At 42.3% G+C, this 19242-nt stretch overlaps 1 protein-coding gene across 1 annotated transcript in view; it reads left to right on the top strand.

The window, feature by feature from the left end:
- LOC133024921 (1-phosphatidylinositol 4,5-bisphosphate phosphodiesterase beta-4-like) overlaps positions 1–19242 on the top strand; it is a 66087-nt gene that overhangs the window by 34836 nt on the left and 12009 nt on the right. Inside the window, exons 5-24 of the mRNA XM_061092087.1 lie at positions 4078–4158; positions 5280–5339; positions 7307–7450; positions 11349–11428; positions 11553–11606; positions 11713–11794; positions 11890–11990; positions 12414–12471; positions 13427–13535; positions 14406–14616; positions 14701–14794; positions 14967–15046; positions 15177–15261; positions 15366–15456; positions 15550–15645; positions 15962–16095; positions 17212–17307; positions 17403–17547; positions 17833–17917; positions 18481–18605. Of these exons, the coding sequence (XP_060948070.1) occupies positions 4078–4158; positions 5280–5339; positions 7307–7450; positions 11349–11428; positions 11553–11606; positions 11713–11794; positions 11890–11990; positions 12414–12471; positions 13427–13535; positions 14406–14616; positions 14701–14794; positions 14967–15046; positions 15177–15261; positions 15366–15456; positions 15550–15645; positions 15962–16095; positions 17212–17307; positions 17403–17547; positions 17833–17917; positions 18481–18605 (2011 nt within the window). The remainder of the gene's footprint in view (positions 1–4077; positions 4159–5279; positions 5340–7306; positions 7451–11348; positions 11429–11552; positions 11607–11712; positions 11795–11889; positions 11991–12413; positions 12472–13426; positions 13536–14405; positions 14617–14700; positions 14795–14966; positions 15047–15176; positions 15262–15365; positions 15457–15549; positions 15646–15961; positions 16096–17211; positions 17308–17402; positions 17548–17832; positions 17918–18480; positions 18606–19242) is intronic.

Raw genomic sequence — 19242 nt, 5'->3', positions numbered from 1 at the left:
CTTCTGTCCTCAAAAACACATTACTTTGTCGTCTATCACTCGCAGCGCATTGCTGCACTTGTTTGTGGTTTGACTATTTTTAGCACGTTTGTGTATTTGGTTTTGTCGTTTTGTATTTACATTGGATGTGTTGTAGATTTTTCATTTGCTTGTGTTTAGTCTATTTCCATATGTGTTCTCTTCAGTTGCGGTATTGAGCTCTCAGAGCCGTAATTCTCCCACACAAATGCTGTGGGCGATTCCGTAGGTGTGTCTGTGTGAGACTATAGAACTGTCCTGACTGATAATAAGGTCAAACTGTGCCGGTCACTTTAAAGGTTAAAATTAATGATGGCAGCCTCCTTCTCAACCGTCTAACAGGGTTTCCTCTGGGTCCTAAAAAGTCTAAGAAAGTTTAGTTCCTAAAAACGAATAAACACATTAAAATATTCAATTTTAATATGTTTCATTAGGTCTAATTATGTTAGTGTTGCTTTAATGCTACTTCCTATATGGTTTAAAATCAGTTAATTTTGTGGGTAGCATGCACAGTTTGTAATATCTCTATGTTTTGTAGTTCTTTCTAAACAATACGGATATTAGCCAGCTGTTATAAAACTACAAACAAGACCAACATGGAACTAATAACTGAGTCTACGAATACCTTGGTCAGAATTGATCTCCAATGGGCTGTGGGAAAGTCTACAGATACCTACTGTCTATAACTGTAGGTTGAGAGACAACAGGGTATTTCAAGTGGTATTAGGCTACTTCACCTTCTCCTCAATTCTAGGCAAGTGTTAGTTATTCTGGGTCTCTGATATTCCTTCATATCTGTCGCACTTGACATTGGTCTTAAATTCAATTCATTATGGTCTTAAAAAGTCAGTAAACTGATATTATCCTTTATTTTAGCGGAATAATAACAGGAATAATTTTGTTCACTGAAAATAATGTTTGACATGATTATTAAGTCTTTTTAGAGGCTTACTCAGATATTGTATTTTGGAAGGGATCATTTTGAAACTCATAATAAATTGAGTTGTCCGAAAACCTCCCTTTTTAGTTAAGTGAGTGAGTAAGTGTTGCTCCGTTGCTTGGCAAATACGAAGCCTGCAGAGGACATCTGAGTCAATTGAAATGACATTCGCCAAGAGTCCACCCACCCACAAACAAAGACATGCTCTCACACACACACAACCACACACACACACACACACACACACACACACACACACACACACACCGGCATATGCTAAACAGCATGGATGGATTTTTTTCCACAAAACCTTCTTCACTGACTGAAACCCCACTGAGTGACAGATGGTAGAGACAGGTAGTACGCATGTTTGTTAGTATGTGCGTGTGTGTGTGTGTGTGTGCGCGTGTGTGTGGCTGTATGGTTTTGCGTGTGACTCAAAGCTTTATAGCGGACCTCTATCACTACCTGGATTTATTGTTTTTCTTCACCTTTTATCTGTTTAGCTTGATTTCTGCACAGTTCTGTGGGAGAGGCCTCACATGTCCTTTACTGCAGTAATGAAGCAGTAAAAGTGTTTATTTCACTCTTTGACGAGTCAGGTGGCAGTGAGGTCAGAGGTCAAATGGATTCTCAATGATCAGTTGTTCTAAGAGCCTGAGGGCTTTGTGTGTGTGTGTGTGTGTGTGTGTGTGTGTGGGTGTGTGTCAGTCATTGTCCTACTAGTAATCAAGCCACATCGATTAAGATCTTGCTGATGTTTGGCTTCCATGGAAACTGAAGAGCCACCTATTGACAGGTGATGATGTCAGAGAAAAGCATGCCACAAACGCAGAAAGAAAAAAATTATAATTCTTATACTTCTTTCTAGTTTACTTCAAAGAAAACTTCATACAGCATATATTATTGTATGTCCTACATAGGCTGTACAAATGATCAGTTACAATATTTTTTCGGTGATTTAGACTAAAGTAGCAGACTAACAACATGTTCATGAATTAGACGTATACAGTGTAGATAGCTTTATTTCTTTACTGTCATCAAAAGGACAAAGTTAATACCTCGAAGTTAACTGTGATGTAACATAATCTTATAATACATGAAGTGTGCTCCTTTCACATTGTCATTACTTACATTGTGGGAGTACAACAAATGTAACATATTGATGAACATATAAAAAATAAATACATTTATTAGGATTAAGGACCAATGGCTGAAAAAAACAATAATGTAACTCGATACTGAACATGGTGACCTTGCATTTTTTCACTGTGAATACTCATTCACTGCTAAGCACCAGTTGGTCAGAGCACAAACAGTTCCTGTTTTCATCAGATAACCAATGGCTTCATGTTGCTCGAGGTCATGTGTGTTTGTGTGTCCTGAGTACATCTCCTTGATTGTCTTTCATATCAATGTAAACAAAGGACTTGTTGTGCCGTATAAAAACATTGCTTAGCTCCCTTTGATTATATACAGTACTTTCGCTAGTATGATGAACCATTAGTCTGTTTTTGTTTGCTGTTCCTTTTTCCAAGATGGGGGCAACAGAAGAGGATGAACAGAGAACAAACACATCCACACACACACTGAATTACACTTCCCCGGGCACTTAGCAAAGAATGTACACGTCGCAAAGAAGCTGGACCATAACCAGGGGTCTTAATGTGTCTCTCCACTTCCACAAGGAGACGTCTGGGTCCTGAGTGAATTGTTCCTCTGCGTTTGGAAGGACTGAGTGTTCCCATAAACCTTTTAGCTTTACAAGAACAAGCCGTCTGATGGTGTAACGGTAGCCGGCTGTATGTTCTTAACAGTCAGGGCTCATTTGGGACCGTATTTTTTCAGACTCTGCTTCATGATGTGCAACTGAACCCTCTGTCATACTTATTTCAGATGAAATAGAGTCAAGCTTTTAGCTGCACTTAACAGCAGTCTCACTGTTTCCTAACTGGATTTAGGATTGTTCTATTGGTTTTCATGGTGGTTTTGGATGACATGGTAGCGCAATATGGAGAGCAGCCACATAACAGCTCAGCTTAGTCCTGTTCTCAGCAGTGTATCTCATGGCAGCAGCAGCCTGAAAGATTAAAATGTGGCTGCGTGTGTCACACACTGTTCCCTATTGCTAATATTAGAGTAAGAGTGACCCAGCATCCATCTCCTGTTTTCTATGTTTCTCACTCTCTATGTTTTATTATTCTTAGATGTGTGATTGAAGCTGGATAAACACACACAGCCGTGTCTCCCTGACTCCCGAGGACATTATATTGACTCAAATTGATTTCCTGGAGACTTAATCTAACCTTAACTATAATTACTATTTGCCTAACCTTAACCTAACCCTTAACTTAACCTAAACCTATACCTGAAGCTAACATTACCCTTAACCTAACCTGAAACTAACCCAATCTTAACCATGATTTTGTCCTTATCTTTTATCGAGATTGTTTTTTGTCCCCATGTGGAAAACAAATCTCCACAATGTGACCGTATAAACAGATTCCTGACCCGACAACATGAGTTATACCTGGACACATACACACATTTGACACAATCATTTATCAGTGCAATCGCAGCTGATTGAGTTTAGTGTAAAATGTTTGGGCTAGACAGGTGGGCTGATGTTTGGAGATGAGTTGATCAGCTGGTGGATGCAGAGCGTACGCCTGTGTGCAGCTGCGTCACTGTATCAGCTCACTCCTGGATCCTCGAGACAGACAATCTGCTCAGGGTTGTCCTCTGTCTCTAATGCACAGCCCTGGGTTCCAGTCAGAGGATGCTGGCATTTAACAGTTCCCGACAGTCACATTTATCTCACTTTGTGTTTGCCTTAGCAGCAGGTTTCATCTGCTCCGCACGCAACTCGTGTGTGTACATACTAAATGTTTTGTGCGTACTTTGTGAGCGAGTCCTTGTGTGTCCTCAGGCCGACAGGTACAACATGGAAATGAATTTGCGTTACATGTGTTTGTCTGGTTGCTAAGCCCTCTGTGTGTGTGTGGGTGTGTGTGTGTATGTGTGTGTGAGAGAAACAGGTTGGCTGTTTAATGTCATTAAATGTCAAAAGCCTGTGATGTAGCCCCCTGTCTCATAAAAATCTTCTCTTCCCTCTGCAGGACCCGTACTTCTTTGAGCCCAGTTGTCAGATGAGAGTGGACGAGTTTGGCTTTTTCATCACCTGGAAGAGCGAGGGAAAGGTATCACCTCCACGTCTTGACATTTTATGTGTTCTCTTGTCTCTAGGGAGGTCTGGCAGAGGAAAAGCTTTTGGTCCAAAATAGGATATTTTATACGCAGGAGACAGCATCTAAAAGTCAAAAGAGAAGAGGTGTAGAAAAGCAAAGTGCAGATAATCAAACACTAACACGTCACTGAGAAACTGGTGTCATTGCACTTCAATTTGCAATTTAACTTCAGGTTAGAGGTTAAGTGGCATTTTTAACATTCAGAACTTTATATTGTTCTGTAAACTTTATTTAACAAGGTGCATGAGACAAGAGCAGTTCTTTTAAGAAGTTACATTTGGTCTTTTAATCCTTAACCCCCTCCAATGAAACTTTTTTACCTTGGCTTTTTTATTTGATACATGACACATCATGACTGATAAGCAGCCATTGGCTAACTATGTTAATAAGTTAATCTCAAAACGTCATGATGTGGGAACCATCATGATTGAGTTTGTATTTTCATATTAGCTCTAGTATTAAAATAATTTCATATTATTAAATTATTTTTCATAATATGAAAAAATTCATAGACATTCATAGATCTGCAAATACTAAATTAAGCAAATATGTAGAGTTGCATAGGAGCCATTTCAAGGTCGTGAAGAATTGTTTTACATTACAACTGTACAGACTCGGCTCCATCAGCACACGATGGCAGCGTTAGTATCCGGGATATTTTTGGATAGGGGGAAGAAGTCGTCAATCTATGTATATATTCTATGCTCTATACCTCTTTGTTCTGTGTGGGAATACAGGTGGGTGGAGATTAAGGATTAGCTCACTGCCAATCAAACTTGTATATTGAAATTTGAGTGTCATTACTTCTTTAACCAATACACAAAATAGACATGATCATAAGTAAATATGTGCACATATTAGCTGTATTGACCAACATGAATAACTTAGAGACAGATGCTGAGAAGTTGTGGCGTAGAAGTATTCGCAGAAATAATAACAAATCCCACTGTAATCCATTTGCTTTGTTTTTGTAATCTTCTCCTCCTCCCTCTCCGTCTCTCCCCTCTCACCTGCTGTCATCCCTCCCTTTTCCACTTCCCCTCTTTCTCTCCATCTGTGTTGCTCTCCTGCAGGAAGGCCAGGTGCTCGAGTGTTCGCTCATCAACAGTATCAGAGTCGGTGCCGTCCCGAAGGTGAGACCTCAGGAAATCAACAGTTTCCATCTCTTCTGCCTCCAAAACATAAATGCTGTCTGCCCACCCCACCAATTCAGAGCACTCAGTCTCTTGCTCCCACGCCGTCAGGCCTGGTGGAATCTACAGAGACCCAAACGTCGATGGTGGAATTCATGCTTTAATTAGCCAAGGCTTCAGCAGTGTGATGCATAAATCGACCGACTGATCTGGGACTCTCAGCCGACTCCTCGCTGCCAAGCTCCGCCATCAAATATCACTTTCACCCGGGGCACTCGAGGAACATAAACATGAAATATTTAACTCATCCATATTTATCCAACCCTGGCTCGGTTTAGCCGCAGGTTGTATCCGAAACTTCTTTCTTTTTTTTCCTTTTTTTTCTTGCCGCTCTGGTTTGTGCTTTTGACCCAGAGAGGAGTAATGAAAAAATGTGCTTCCAGCCCTATTATGATGGGCTGTCAGAGAATCAGTGGGTTAAGGAGTTCACTCCATGGGATCAAATGCTCACAGCCACAAGACGTTCTGTCTCTTTTCAGAAATATTTTTCCTCAGGTAACAGGGAACTGGTGCTGAAAACACAAAGAGTACAAACTGCATTATTCTTCTTCTCACTGCTGTTGGAACCCAGTCAGTCATTTATTTAGCTGATTCTGAGTCGCTCACACACACACGGCGTGTTTACCTGCCTGGTTTTTCTGTATATTAAATATTGATTTGTGCAGTTTAGCCTTGACAGTGACACATTATATCATAGGCATCATGGGGAGCAGATGAATAATGAGAGCTGTTACAGGAAAATACCCCTGTGGACACCTGCTTCTAATTAGAATGCAAACCTGCAAAGCCTCTAAAAGTCAGAGGGCTGACAGAAGACACTGGAGTGAGCTGAGTACACAACCTGTCTGTGTATGTACTGTTGACCGCAGGAGGGGTCTGTTTGTTTGTGGCTCTGTGTAGACGTGTGTACGTACATGTGTAAGGACACGTATACAGATACTGAGGCCTGACAGCAGCTTTGATCGAATGCTCCGCGCCGCTCTGTGAGAAGCGTCCTGTTCGCCGGGCTCCTCCTCCTCCTCCTCGGAGGTTAACGTGGTTACACAAGCTCAGGCAGCAGCTTCACATAATCCAATGAATGAGAGAAAGATGAATGGCTTCAGATAATTGCTGGCTGGGGTTTTAAAAGCAGCCTAGCCTGTTGCCTGTTAATTCAATCGTATAAGCAAAATACGTTACTATCTGCAGGGTGACGATAGCGGCAGGCTGAAATCGTATTGAAAAGATGAGAGGGAGGAATCGTGCTGTGTTTTTGATGGTGTGAGTGTTGTCATGGTTTTCTATTTCGGGCGGAGCTGTGGTGAGAAGTATAGATTCTGAGGAGAATAATCCGGGGAAATCCGGCTCTTTACATGTCCGAAATGTCATGTCTTTAACAGGCATTAGCAATTAGCACAAGTTGTTGTAATTCAAATGATTTTTTAAAATGTAAAACCTCTTGTGCAGTGCTCGGCTCTTCGCTCTGCCTGAGGAGAAGTGACTCAGCTGAACACCTCAATAATCTTAATGAGTTTTTGCAGCTGAGATTTGTTTTTAGTTGAGTTATCTAATTTGTGCGATGATGATGATATGCATTATATCAGTCTGTAGTTGAAATGGAGCTTCAGGTGTCCTGAGCAACACACAGCCTCTGTATTGTGCTATTTTTTTTTATCTGGTGGCGTCGCCCCACAGCCGCAATTCACGTTTCTACATCTTTCTCCCCAAGCTTCTCTCCCTTTGTGGTTTCTTGTCAGTGACTGTTTTACTGCAGTAATATCAGAATGCCCTCAGAGATTTGATTAAATTTCCCTCTGCTGAGTTATAGATTATTTTACGTCTGAACAACATGCCCCAACCGCAGCCTGACGAAATCCGTCTTCCTCCTGAAACTGAATTACCTTTTTCCCTTTCTCCTACTTTCTCAGGACCCGAAGATCTTGACGTCTTTCGAGGCCATTGGAAAGACGGAGGCCGACCTGGAGGGATGCATCATCTGCATCTGCAGCGGCACAGACCTGGTCAACCTGAACTTCATGTTCATGGTGGCAGAGAGCCCAGACACAGCCAGGGTAAACACATGCATCCTCCACATCTCCACAGCTTATTGGCCAGGCTCTGTGATTAATGAATTAATTAATATTTACTCACTCACTCACCACATTTAAGCTGCTTTCAGACCTGAGCTCTTTCCTTTCACTTATTAAGAACGCAGCAGGTGGTAGTCCGGGTCCGATGTTTTCACACCAACAGGAAATGGCATGAATATTCAGCAGGGAATGACTTCTAGAGCATGAAAGAGACAGGAAGTCACGTATAATCATTGAGGAAATCTCCTTTATTTTTTACAGCTCAGCCAAATCTTTTTCACCCTGAGACATATTCATTCTTCCAGTGTGGCATTCATCACATGTTAAAAAAGCTATCAACACTTGTGGCTGCGTTTCCTGCTGTATTCTCACATTGGCTGGTTTTCGGACAAATTCAGTAGGAGGCTGGCAGGAAAGTTTCTGGAAACTGTCTAGAGCAGCAGACTCAGACATTTGCCTTCTCAATTTAAAACGCCTTCGGAAAATGTCTGGAGTTCAGTGCGTGTCTGGAAGCAGCTTTAGTCGTACGTCCCAGATGGTTGGGAAACAAAGCCACTGTGTCGTAGCCCCCCTAAAACCATTCAACATTTCCACAGGATGGAATTCAGAGGTTTAGAGAACAGCCTGACGCGGCACACATTTAATTCGGAACAAAGGCAAATTGGTAGGTGAATGGTTTATATTGCGACTCCCACATAAGGCAGAACTGACCGTGGATAAATAGACACTTTTAGAATGACTCATCTTTTCCTCTCTCACTCCATCTCTCTCCTTGGTCCCTGCTGCTCTCCTGCTTTAGCTGTTACTTTCTGATCCCTTTTGTCTCTCCTGAACTGTCCCCTCGCCCTCTTTTATTTCTCTCTTCTTTCTCTCTTCTTCTACCCACTCATCAAGGAAAAAGTTCTGGGAGAAATCAGGCTGATTAAGTACAGAAACAACTTTCTCACCTGTCTCCTCCTTTCTGTTTTTGGATAGATGGATAACACCCCTCCTCTGACACTCACTCTGTCTTTCACCTACTCATCCACCATCTCTCTCTCTTATTCTTTCGCTCTAATCAGCTGACATCAGTATTGCAGATCCCCACTGGCCAACTCAGACACTGATAACACAAAGGAGTTTGTTTAGACTGCACTTCGGTTTTCTGGACCTGATTTGATTCGAAGAGTGATGCCACAAAGATAATTCTGTGTCGGTGTTGACTTATCGAAATGCTTCACACCAGAGTCCGAAGAATTAATCGGTTGTCCTCGAAAAATCCGCCAATATGAGCCTCTCACAGACGTATGAGTATCTGCGATGATGTTTGCAGATATGGGCCGACTAGCTAACATTGAAAAGGTTTTCATAAACTACCCAGAAACCTGTCGATGTGATCTCTGACAGAATTAGTACACAAAGCTGTATAAACAAAACAGCATCAGCTTCCGCATCAGAAAATAAACAAAATAACAAAATAAAGTTTTGTTAATATGGACATGATTTATCTCGCTAGATACTCGGCTAATAGCCCATGGCAACCATTTCACCGAAACTATACACAATTCAGAAACCAACTAAATCAGAATGTCACAAAAACAAAACCTATATTGGTAGGGCTTTACTTTATAAGAGAATTTAAAAAAATATATATTTTAAACAACAGCTCCATTATTCTACATTTTCAATATTATTAACAAACAGAAATAGAAGAAATAGAAATGGATAACAGTGTTTGGTGGTTCTCTCCATTCTCTCTGTCTTCCCTTGTGTCTGTCTCTAAAGCCCTTTTAAAGACATTAGTCTTTTAATATGAGTCACAAATAAAAAGCCTCATTTTCTAAAAGGCTTTCCTCAAAAAGCTGAGCACTGTAACTCTTATAGAACAGCACTCGTGTTTACAGGACTATTTTTAGCTGCACATTAATATCCATTTGGTGCACTGGGGTGTGTTTATGGCAGCTCGACGGTGTTTGGGGGCCTGACTCCAAACAAGCTGCAGTGCCCACGGTTATTGTAGCTTTGGAAAATGGCCCTAGTGTGGCCCACTGATGAAAAAGGTGTAAAACATAGAAACAAGCTCAATTTAAAGCTCAGGTTACAGAGACGACACTTGTTTTGATCGATTTAATGTTATTTGTGGTGTTTTTCGAGAATAAAAAGACCCGAACAATATCCCTGTCTGCAAAGGTTAGAGACTCAGCTTCAAGGCAATGGAAAGTTTTAGAGGAAAACCCAGTAAAAGTCATCTGCCCTATCTTCTATTTGTGATAAATCCACTGTGGCCCAAAGACCTGGTAATCACTGAAAGACTCTAAGCCAAAACAAGAAAAAGCACTTTAACAAGTTTGGGTCGGCGCACTTTTTCTCAACATCGGGGTCGTGTACCAGCAGATGGATGGATGGATGGAGAGATAGATGGAGAGATAGATGACATACAAAGAGTTTCTGATGAATATAAAGGCGATGCACAGAGTCCTTCTGCCCTTGCGGCTGGTTCACATCCAAAACCTTTACTGCGTGTCTCCCTCGCTCTCTCTCCCTGTCAACGTCAACTCTAGCCTATCAAAGCATTTGTTGTTAATCTATTGTTTTCAGTGCTGGGTGCTGATGCATCAGATGACAGGTTTTTATTAGCTACATTTCTGATCGACAGTGATGGAAACGAGACTACGTAGAGGAGAATGGGGTGGAGGAGGGGTTGCGCGAGTCGCTGATCATGGCTGAATAAGGAAGAGAGGAGAAGGGATTTTCAAAGTTTGGCAGCTGCTGAATATCTGGCTGATGAGACCGCGCCCGATCTGATTGGATGTTTAGGAACGCCCGCAATCAGTTGATCGACTGCAGGTTAAGTCTTCCTGACTGAACTTTTGCTAAGCTGCATTTGTCAGATCATTGGTGACATCAAAAAGGATGCAATAGGGGGGGCAGAAATCTGAATTTGGTGTAAAAGAGATATAACTTAAAGTCCAGAAAATAGACATGTCCCCAGGGTTTAAAAGAAACCAGTTTGAAACCAGTTTGAAACCGGCTGGTGGGTGCCAGCACAGCTCTGTGGATCACCACAGTGTTTGTGTTGATGCAGTTTCCCGGAGAGGGTGTTTTTGTGGTGATGGGTGTTACAAATTATGTTTACACTCCAGAGAGCTCAGTGCCACATGGCTGCCAATGATATGGGGGGGGGGCCGGCACACACTCACACGCACAGAGGTCCAGGTGGACGCCCTCATCCCCCACAGTTTAAAACACATTAATTCCTGCTATTTCTGTCCCCTTCCCTTGGTCTCTCTCTCTCTCTCACACACACACACACACGCAGGCGGCCCTAAGTATCAGACCCCGGGCAGAGTTATTTACATCAGCAGACACACACTCACAACATGGACACCACATACCCTCTGCTGCACCTATGTTTTCTCTGCTTTTATAATGACTCCATCAATAATTTGTGTGGAGGAGAGTCGGAGCACAAAAGACAGAGAATGTGAAGCAGTGACGGGAAACCAGAAGGGTCAAAAACGTCAGTGTTGTTTTCTGTGGATGCAGTCATCAGGGTTTCCATGAGAATGCTACACGTCCTTCTCTAGCTATTTGTTTACTGTCACCGCGTGTGGCCTTGAAACGGCTCACTGTGTTTATCACGCTGTGTGTGTGCTTCCATGTGTGTGTATGTACCTGTACCCAGTGGATCTGTCAAAACACACGCCTTTGTGTGTGAATCAAAGGGCAATTTGTTTGCTTTTGTTTATTTCCCCAAAGACAGAACTCTAAAACACAATACACACCTCTGGATCCCCTCTCAGCTGCTGCGTATATATCTGGGCTGCTGCTGGTTAGTGTGTTTTAGATAAGTGTGTGTGTGTGTGTGTGTCCTAAATACTTTTGCTTGTTTGTTTTGCAGAAGTGGATCGAGGGTTTGAGGTCTGTGATTCACAACTTTAAGGCCAACAACGTCTGTCCAATGACCTGCCTCAAGAAACAGTAAGTGCCTCCTGCTGCCCACTTCCCCCACGTCTTTATTTAGCTTCACTCTGCGTTGGTGAAAGTGTGATAAACAGTGTTAAGTTCAGTTTGTCTGTAAATCCAAGTTCCTCCTCTCCTCTAGTTGGATGAGAATGTGCTTCCTGACCAACGTGAATGGGAAGATTCCTGTGAGAGGGTAAGAGAACATCGTGGTTTAAACAATATCACTGGATGTAATTGAAGTATAACTCATTATATTCAGCTCTTCTAACTCAAACCCTTTCCCTGCTCGTCTTTCTTAGCATTACACGCACATTCGCATCGGGGAAGACGGAGAAAGGGATTTTCCAGGCTCTGAAGGACCTGGGCCTTCCTAGTGGAAAGGTCAGACAGCACTGAGCGTCCACTGTAATGATCAGATGGATCTATACTGTATGTGTGGGTGAAAAGCTAACAGCCGTCTCGTTTCCCTTCACCAGAACGATGAGATTGAACCAGTAGATTTCACCTATGACATTTTCTACGCGCTCACACAGAAGATCTGCCCTCGCACCGACATCGAAGATCTCTTCAAGAAAATGTGAGTCTCCCTCTACAACCTGCCTGCACGCTTTTAATAATGACTGATTGCTACACCTGAAATATAATAAATCCTCCAAAATAACCAAGTGACAGTGGTGCCCTTGCATTGCCCTGTACCAATGTGACCATGTGGCTGAACAGAACAATGATAACCGCTGTTCAAGTGTGAGAACGTGCATCTTGTTGGAAATAATCAGGAGAGATGTTTCTGCGGCCGCTGCACTAACTACGTCCGGACGGCCTAACCTGCTTCCACGGCTCCAGCAGTTAGAACCGAGCCGGGGTTAACATGTTGTGACTAAAGGTGTAACGTTGAAGACTGAACCCTCTTTCTCATTTTAACTGACTGTGTGAATGACTTGTCTTTTAAAGAAGCATAACATTTTGTTTTTTTTCCTTCTTCTAATTAATTCCTTTGCAGCAATGGGAGCAAAACTGATTATTTAACTGTAGAACAGTTAGTCAGCTTTCTGAATGAAGTAAGCTCTTTATCATTCATTAACGTCTCTCTGTGTGTGTGGTTTGCCCGCGCCCCCCCCTCTCTGCGACTCCCCTGCTTCCCCCCCCCCCCCCCCTGCTCTCGGTGGAAGTTGCCCTCCAGCTCGGACTGCACGTCAGCCGGCCCTCATTTGAACTCCGTTAATGGGATGTGGGACAAAATGTTTTCACTTCCTGTCAGCCCTGCGAGGGCAACTTCAACCCGCTGCCCTGTCCTGCATGCCGCCCTCCTCCCGGTCCCCCCCCCCCCCCCAATCTTCCATCGCCGCCGCGGCTTGCCTAGCCTGTGTCTGATTGGTGTTGCCATGGCAACGGGAGGATAGAGGTTTCCATCCTGTTGCTTCCCGCTTGGCTCATCTTGCTTCCCGCTGTCTGTCTGTGGTGCGTGGCCGTGCTCTCTGTGGCTGACTACCTGCTTAGTGGCTCCGCTGTGCCGTCCCGTGTGTGCCGCTTCATGACCGGTCCTGTTGCTCACGCTCCGGTGCCGCCAGTAGACCCTCAGCTTTGGTTAGAAGAACTCCCACCTGGCTAACACAGTGGGCTGTGGCATTTATTTGTCCTAATGCTGATGTGTGGCTTCTATAGAGCTGACATGAACCCCTCCATGTGTGTCCACTCCCTCACTTTTCAACCGACCACTGCACCTGTCAGTTTGGCTCAGTTTCCTGTGAATATCTCACATTGAAGTTTTGTTTGTTACGTCTTGTCTAATCCGAAGTGGCTTTCTGTGTAAGTCACATTTAGTTAACTATTAAAAACAATTATATTTGTCTAAATAAGGAGCGCTGTTAGCACTTTGTCCCTTGTTACATTAAACTGACCCCTGTTCTGTGTCAGTGTCTTTTATCCAGTTATTGTTTGGAAATAACTGTCAGTGTGGATCTCTGTGTGTGTGTGTGTGTTTGTGTGTGTGTGTGTGTGTGTGCTGCTCTGCAGAACCAGCGCGACCCCCGGTTAAATGAGATTCTGTTCCCGTTCTATGACCATAAGCGAGCCATGCAGATCATTGACAAATACGAGCGAGATGACGACCTGAAGAAGAAAGGTAAAAGGCTGCATGGAGGAAACAGGAGGCAGGCGGATAGAGGGCTTTGCTGCCACCTGCCTGTGTGACACCAATCAATGGACATAATTCTCTGCTGTGGTATTAAGTTGATGCAGTAAAATGCATCTGTGTCATTCGGCTCATTTCTTATTCACACAGCAGCAGGTGTTGCTAAATTAACTCCATGCACCTTTGACATAGACCACAGATGTTCCGTGGCAGGAAACTTCTACAGCATTTCTTTTCATTACAATCTGTTAAACAGAGTCTGACTGTTAACATGCAATTGTGTAGATTCGACCAGACTCCTGGGTTTTGTGTGTGTAATCCAAGGGCCTGTAAGAGACAAACTCTGAGATCAGTTTCTCTGTCTCTTCCTGCAGAGAATGACAAAGCTAGATCATGTTTCATTCCCTCATTCATACAGTTCATGATAAAGTGCATCAGAGCACATCTACCTGCAGAAATTTGGATGATAAAAATCTCAATTGGATACTAGTTTGTAAATGAACATGTGTATATTATTTGATTTATGTCATTAATTGTGCTGATTGGTCAATTATTTTTAATATATTACTGTATTGTAGATTATTTCTGAGCAAGCACGATAATGTGGCTGAAAAAAGACTCTCGTTCAAACATGATCTTTATACAGTTACATTTTTAAATTGCCATTAACTATGATATATAAATGTACAACTACTTGTTGAAATATAGTCACTGAATACAATTGAACAAGATTTATTTTAACCACTGACATGGTGAAAAATATATCCAACTATTTCCTTTTATAAGGAGTCTCTAATAACTGCATCATCCAGCTGATTATTCTCATATGAAACAGACGACCTCTTGCCCTCTCATTTCCAGGTCAAATGTCCTGTGACGGCTTCTGTCGGTACCTGATGTCGGATGAAAACGCTCCAGTTTTCTTGGACAAACTGGAGTTGTACCAGGAGATGGACCAACCGCTGGCCCATTACTTCATCAGCTCCTCCCACAACACCTACCTGACGGGACGACAGTTTGGAGGGAAGTCCTCCGTGGAGATGTATCGCCAGGTTCTCCTGTCAGGATGCAGGTAGATGGTGGAGAAACACACAGCCCATTGGATGATTGTATGTAACTATGCGTGTTCATTGGTCGGTGCTCTTCATGATGTCAGGTGTGTAGAGCTGGACTGCTGGGATGGGAAAGGAGAGGACCAGGAGCCAATCATCACTCATGGAAAGGCCATGTGCACAGACATCTTGTTTAAGGTGAACACAACCCCACAGTACAGAACCTGCTGAGCCATTTCCTGCAACATCTTCAAGAGTTTCTCTTTATGTGTGCCTGCCCCCTAGTGTTGAAAGCATGGTTGTGCGTTAATCATGGCTTCTTCCTTCCTAATGCCCTTCTTTTTTTCTCTTCCTCCTCTTCTTTCAACAGGATGTTATCCAAGCGATCAAAGATACTGCATTTGTCACTTCGGATAACCCAGTTATTTTGTCCTTTGAAAATCATTGCTGGTATATGTACAATTCACTCATAAGCAAGTGTTACTGTATTATTTTGCTTGTGTGATTATTTGCAATAGTGCATCATACATTATACAGTACATGGACACAATTCATTCTGTGTGTGTGTGTGTGTGATCAGTAAACCACAGCAGTACAAGATGGCCAAATATTGTGATGAGATCTTTGGCGACTTCCTCCTCAAACTGCCTGTGGAGAACTATCCGGTGAATACCCTCATCTCGATGAATAGTAATTTTATGATGATGGATTATTTAAGGATGATGACGATGAAATATATTTTAATATATGACTGTGTTGTCTTTGACAGATTGAAGCTGGGCGCCCCTTGCCCTCTCCGAACGAGCTCAAACGTAAAATCCTCATCAAAAACAAGCGCTTGAAACCTGAAGTGGAACAGAGTGCGTACACAAGTCGTCCCAGTGACTAATTGGATCAGTTCATGACCTGTATGTCATCTTGTTTTGTAACATGTGTCTTCATTTGGAATACAGAGCAGCTGGAGGCCTTCAAGAAACACATGGAGGCCGGAGAGACCAACACCCCAGCCATCATCATGGGAGAGGAGAATGAAGAAGAAACAGAGAACGGTCAGTTGTTAATCACACTATGTAGCACAGTGTGTGTGTGGCTGTGAGTGTGAGTTTTTCACACAGCTGTAGTAGTAAAGTATAGAAGAGGCAGTGATAAAGACATTTAGAGAATTACAATAATTGGCTAACACTATTTAAATAGGTTTTAATTAGATTTAATAAACATTTGTGCAAACATTTCAAAAAGCTGCATAAATACACTACAATACACTGCACTTTAAAGTAGTGTTTAGTATCACGGCTGAATGCATCACGTAATGGAGATATAATTGGAGAGATTTGCTCTAATATTAATTTATTTGTTTGTGTGCAGGAGAAAAAGATGCTGAGGATAAAGATTTGACTTTGAATTCGGAGGCAACGAGTGAGAAAGTAGCAAACAGTGTCCCCCAGGGTAACGCTGTCAACACGAAGAAACCGGAGGAACGCATCAACAGTATTAAGAAGGTGAGTCAGCGCTTTGATTTACTGACATCACCATGGTTACAACGTCTTTTACTCACAGGAGACACTGAACAATAAGATCTAGATTTGACTTTAGGACCTAGTTGTTGATGGAGCTCAATGGGAAAGAAGGAGTGGCTGCAACTCTTTGGCCAAAATCCTTCCACTCTGATGTGACCAGTGCAACAAGAAAACATTAGAATTACACACTGTCTTTACCTCTACTCAATTAGACATTTTAGCTTTTACTTCCTTACTGGCAAGAAGAACCTGGAGAACCACTGGAAGTCGACTAAAGCTCCCTCTAGTACTCAGTGGCTCAACGACACCATGTCTTTTCTAAGCTGGAAAAGATCAGATATTCAGTGAAAGGTAGCTCTAACAAATTGTATAATAAGTGGCTCTCCTTTCTTACATTCTTCCATTCTCTCCAGCCCCTGCCCCCTGATTGACGGACCCCCCCCCCCCTTCTTCTTCCTTTTTATTTATTCATTTACTTATTCTTTTTTTTTTACTTTTAAATTTTTTTATTTTTTTTATGTTATTTTTTATTTTAATTTATTTATACTGTGCAGCTTTAATACTTAATTATTACTTAATAGAATTTTCAGTTATCTATCATTATTATTTTCATTGAGTTGTGTAATTTATTGTTCGCATGAAATAAGAAAAACATCCTAGGAGGAAGACTGTATATCTTACTCTTAATCCATCGCGATGCACAGTGTTTTTATGGTGTCAATATCTCTATATATTGTTAATTGTCGTACTGAGATTTTGTGATACCCAATGTAAATTTGACATTGATTCCTGTTCTACTGTGCCATACCTCCTAATAAAAATATTTAAAAAAAAAAGAATTACACACTGTCTATTCAAACATATATAGAAGCACAAATGGATGTCAGGTTTGCCTCAGTTAAAATCTCACATGGTCATAGGCCCCTTCCCCACAATAAAGCATGAATCATCAACTAAAAACAATAGGTTACATAGAACTATATGCAGATGAGCTGTGAACTGGTCTGATTTGCCGTGTGGCTCATCCTAATCCCGGTTTGGCTGTAGCCTTGTGAGGTGCAGTGAGACAAACCTTTTTTATGTGTGTGTTGTTTGCAGGGAGCCGATGATGAAGTGACGGAGATGTCAGAAGCCACAGAAGCAACAGACGCCACAGACATCTCTGAAGCGTCCGACCAAGACAACAACAAGAAGGCGAGGACACATCTGCCTCCACTCGTTCTCCCACACACTCATCACTACTTGTGTCTAACCCCCGATGTGTGTGTTTGTGAACCTGTCCTGTGCAGGTTGCAGAAGAACCAGAAGACTCTGAAGAGGCTCTTATCGCTCAGTACAAGTATGTAGGAGCCACCACCAACATCCACCCATATCTCTCAGCCATGGTCAACTACGCACAGCCGGTCAAGTTCCAGAGTTTCGATGTGGCAGAGGGTGAGCTTCCACTTCCTCCTTGTATCATTTGCCTCTACTATAACCAGATGATTTATAATTACATGATATGAATTAGTACAATTATTAAGGGCTGACCTGATAGCCGGATTCATGAACTTTTATTATATCTTGGTCTGGATAAACAAAAGAATACTGAAGTCAGAGATTACTACTGTAATATAGTTCTTTGTCTTTGCAGGTTTTCACCACTCTACTTATAAAATATTAATGCCAAACAAATCCAGCTTAACTCGCTGCTGATCTCTCAATTTCTCTGTCTCTCAGAAAGAAACATCCATCATAACATGTCATCTTTCAACGAGTCTGTCGGCCTGGGTTACCTGAAGACCAACGCCATCGAGTTTGTCAAGTATCCTTTGGACTGTTGAGAAAATAATGTCAGCTGCATTTATCTGGAAAACAGAAAAGCATCTTTCAGAGTGACCAGAATTATATTATATATATTATATATTATAGTACATGTTTAAATACCATTGTATCAGAAAATCTCCCGGGTGTGAGAGACATCTATACTGCTTAACTATAAATTTAACAAGAAGCTTTCCCCTCTTGTTCACTGAGCACATTCACTTCCACATCTTTGTGATAGTCAGTTAAGTTATATCTTAATAAGGTCACCTATATGAGATCTGGATGTTGGGTCAGTGCTGATCTTTTCAGCCATATTTGTTTCCACTCTGCTGCTGGAAGAGAACTGAAGGCCTCTGGAGGCCCGTGTGCCTTTGGACTGTGTCACTCGGCCTGACCCTCACTTGCCTCCCTCTCTCCCCAATGGGACCACATGACCCAATCTGTTCACACTAAAAATAGTCCTGCAGTCTGTTTGATGCATGCACACACACACACACGTGCTGTAACACACATGGTCTCTTTCCTTTGGAAAAAAAATGAATTCCCTTAACGCCAGCGCAGCTACAACAAGCGTCAGATGAGCCGTATCTACCCCAAAGGGGGCCGGGTGGACTCCAGTAATTACATGCCTCAGATCTTCTGGAACGCAGGCTGCCAGATGGTCTCACTGAACTTCCAGACCCCAGGTACCACAACACGCAACATGGGTCCCCTGACATCACACACACCCAGAGAAGCACTCCACGTTCAGGATTGCATACATGCGGCCAAGCTTTTGATGTAAGAAGGCGCAGCATTCAGTGAACTTCTGACCTCACGTTCACACATCATGAGCTTCTTCAATTATACACGTGTAGTCCAGAATAACATGGAGCCAAGAATCAACAAGCCACACGACCCAACCTCCTTACAAATGCACACATCCCAAAATATACGCATACCAAGAACATTTTTAAATTGAAAAGCCAGCTTTGATTCTCTTGGTTCACTTCACCCAAATTACCAAAAAGCTAACTTTCCTCACCAACCTGTTGACAGCTCTGTCTCTATAGGCCAAGGCGTTCAGGTTACACTGGAAGCTTTTCTTACTGCTCATTTGTGTTGTTTAAACTTTTATATTTTACACATAAACTAGTAAAAGGCATCAGAATTTTAGCTTTATTTGGGTATCAAAACATGGTTGTTATGAAAACTGTACACATCAATTTCTATGTCAGTCTAAAACTAGAAACAAAATTGCTGGTGCATTTGGCTCAGAATGTGAGAGAAATCTATTGCCTGTTATTTTGCAGCATCAGGTTAGGCATCCATGAACCTGAGTGG

This window comes from Limanda limanda, chromosome 18 (assembly GCF_963576545.1).
Source record: "Limanda limanda chromosome 18, fLimLim1.1, whole genome shotgun sequence".
NCBI classification, from domain to species: Eukaryota; Metazoa; Chordata; class Actinopteri; order Pleuronectiformes; family Pleuronectidae; genus Limanda; species Limanda limanda.
The sequence above is the reverse complement of the archived record's forward strand: the minus strand, read 5'-3'. Positions and strand labels throughout refer to the sequence as shown.